At 44.7% G+C, this 1,971-nt stretch overlaps 1 protein-coding gene across 1 annotated transcript; it reads right to left on the bottom strand.

The window, feature by feature from the left end:
• Positions 1–565: 565 nt before the first annotated feature.
• On the bottom strand, positions 566–1,762 carry LOC113766514. The gene has a single exon (XM_027310698.1). The coding sequence runs from the start codon at positions 1,760–1,762 to the stop codon at positions 566–568; it is 1,197 nt and encodes a 398-aa protein (XP_027166499.1).
• Between the last annotated feature and the right edge of the window lie 209 nt (positions 1,763–1,971).

Genomic DNA, 1,971 nt, shown 5'->3' with positions numbered 1-1,971 from the left:
CATTGCTCCTACTCACCTATTATTTCTCACCTAAAAGTCACTCTTAAACACCAAATTTGATCCTTGCTCCTTACCGGATAATTACACTACGGATACACGTGAAAATCCTAACTTGCTCCAACTTGAAAACGAAGAGTGAAACCCTACTTTTTAGGTTCATTTGCACTTATTGTGGAATGATTGGGTAGTATTAAGGGTTTTAAACCCAACTTAGAATTCTAACAAATCATATCAGTAGAAACTTTTCTAGTTTAGGGTTTTCCGAACTTTTAAACTCACTTTAAGCACCACCCGAACTTATAATTAATACAACTAGGGTTTCAATCCTAACCCCAACTTAGGGTTTTCGAAGTATTCCCAAAATCAAATGTTACCGCACAAATAATAAATATAACCTAATATCAACTTAAGAACGGACTGGGGCCTCACAACCTCCCCCACTTAGAACAATTTCGTTCTCGAAATTGATACCTTTGTTCGTGAACCATAAATGCAGGGTTTACAAAAGTACGTTTCCTCAGGGTCTATTAACTAATTGCGGTGCGCCGATAGGATAGGGCGTACCTTAGATGCCCGCCAGATGGTCAGTGACCTCCTGTTGACTCATTGCATAGACTCTAGTTGGTCCTCTGGGTCGATTTTCCCCTACACTCGACGGCTTAGCTGCGGTCCCTTCAGTCGGTGGCTTAGGTCTTTCTTTTTGCATCTTAGGGCATTGGGCAATCAAATGTTCTGCACTACCACATTTATAGCATTTTCGGATCGAACTGTTCTTCCAACAGTTTTCGTCGATGTGATTGGCCCCGCAGAAGCCACAGGTTGGCTTAATGCCCGCACTTGACCCTCCACGCTGGGCACTCCTCTGGGGCTCTTGCCCTACTCGACCTCTCCCAAAATTACCCTGGTTTAGGGTTCCTGCGGGTCGGGGACCATCTGTTCCTCGACCCCTCTTAGAAGGTAGCTCACTTTGCGAACTCTGTCCAGTCACAAAATTGCTCGAATCGGGTTGTCTCCTTTTCCGATCATGAAAGGCTTTTACATGTCCCCTAACTGTCTCAATCCGCTGAGTTTTTTCTAGCGCCTGGCTAAACGTGTCCAACTGAGCAGCTGCTAGTGCCTCATGGATCTCCACATTTAAGCCTTGGACAAAGCGGCGAATTCGCTTTTGCTCCGTTAGCACCAATTCCGGAGCGAAGCGAGAGAGTTTTGTAAATTGAGTTTCATACTCCGCCACACTGGATGCCCCTTGGTGCAGGCGGATAAAATCATCCTCACGTCTCTCTTGTACAATGGGAGGTAAATATTTTTCATTAAATTCTCGTGTAAAGTTAACCCATGTCCAAGGGGTCTGGTCCCGCTCCCACTTGGCTCTAATGATATTCCACCAGGCTCGGGCGGCCCCTTCAAAATGAAAAACAGCAAATGATATCTGCCGCTCATCCGAATACCTAAGCGCAGCAAATATATCTAACATACGGTCCATCCAACTCTCTGCTAGGTCAGGATTAGGTCCACTTATAAACTTTGGAGGTGCAAATTTTTGGAATCGTTCTAAATCCCGGTCCTCTCCCTCGTGATTGCCTGGATTATTTCCAGGGTTTCCTGTAGTATTCCCATGGTCCTGACCCTGCTGGTCAACCATTCGTTCTAACAGGTCAGCCATCCGCTGAATGGCTGTAGCTACTTGATCCGGCTCATGTTCATGTTCCCTTTCAGGGTTTCGTCCTCGCCCTCTACCTCTATCTCGAGTACCGGAGGCCATATAGGTGCAAAAGTTTATAAATCCAAACATAACGTGTACTTAGTCTTCAAACTAGAAACAAAATAAAAACACAAAGCAAATGCACCAAAGGCACGCAAAGGTAAGCGCAGAAGATAATACTCGAATATATACCTTTATTTACAAAGTCACACCAAAAGATATACAAATTATCCGACCTCCAGTCGGTACAAAACCCAGTATACACACGA

The sequence above is a fragment of the Coffea eugenioides genome, chromosome 3, assembly GCF_003713205.1.
Source record: "Coffea eugenioides isolate CCC68of chromosome 3, Ceug_1.0, whole genome shotgun sequence".
NCBI classification, from domain to species: domain Eukaryota; kingdom Viridiplantae; phylum Streptophyta; class Magnoliopsida; order Gentianales; family Rubiaceae; genus Coffea; species Coffea eugenioides.
This window is presented reverse-complemented; position numbering and strand designations above follow the sequence as displayed.

Excerpts from the sequence above, each read along its gene's own strand:
- LOC113766514 (XM_027310698.1), bottom strand. The coding sequence starts at position 1,762 with ATGGCCTCCGGTACTCGAGATAGAGGTAGAGGGCGAGGACGAAACCCT.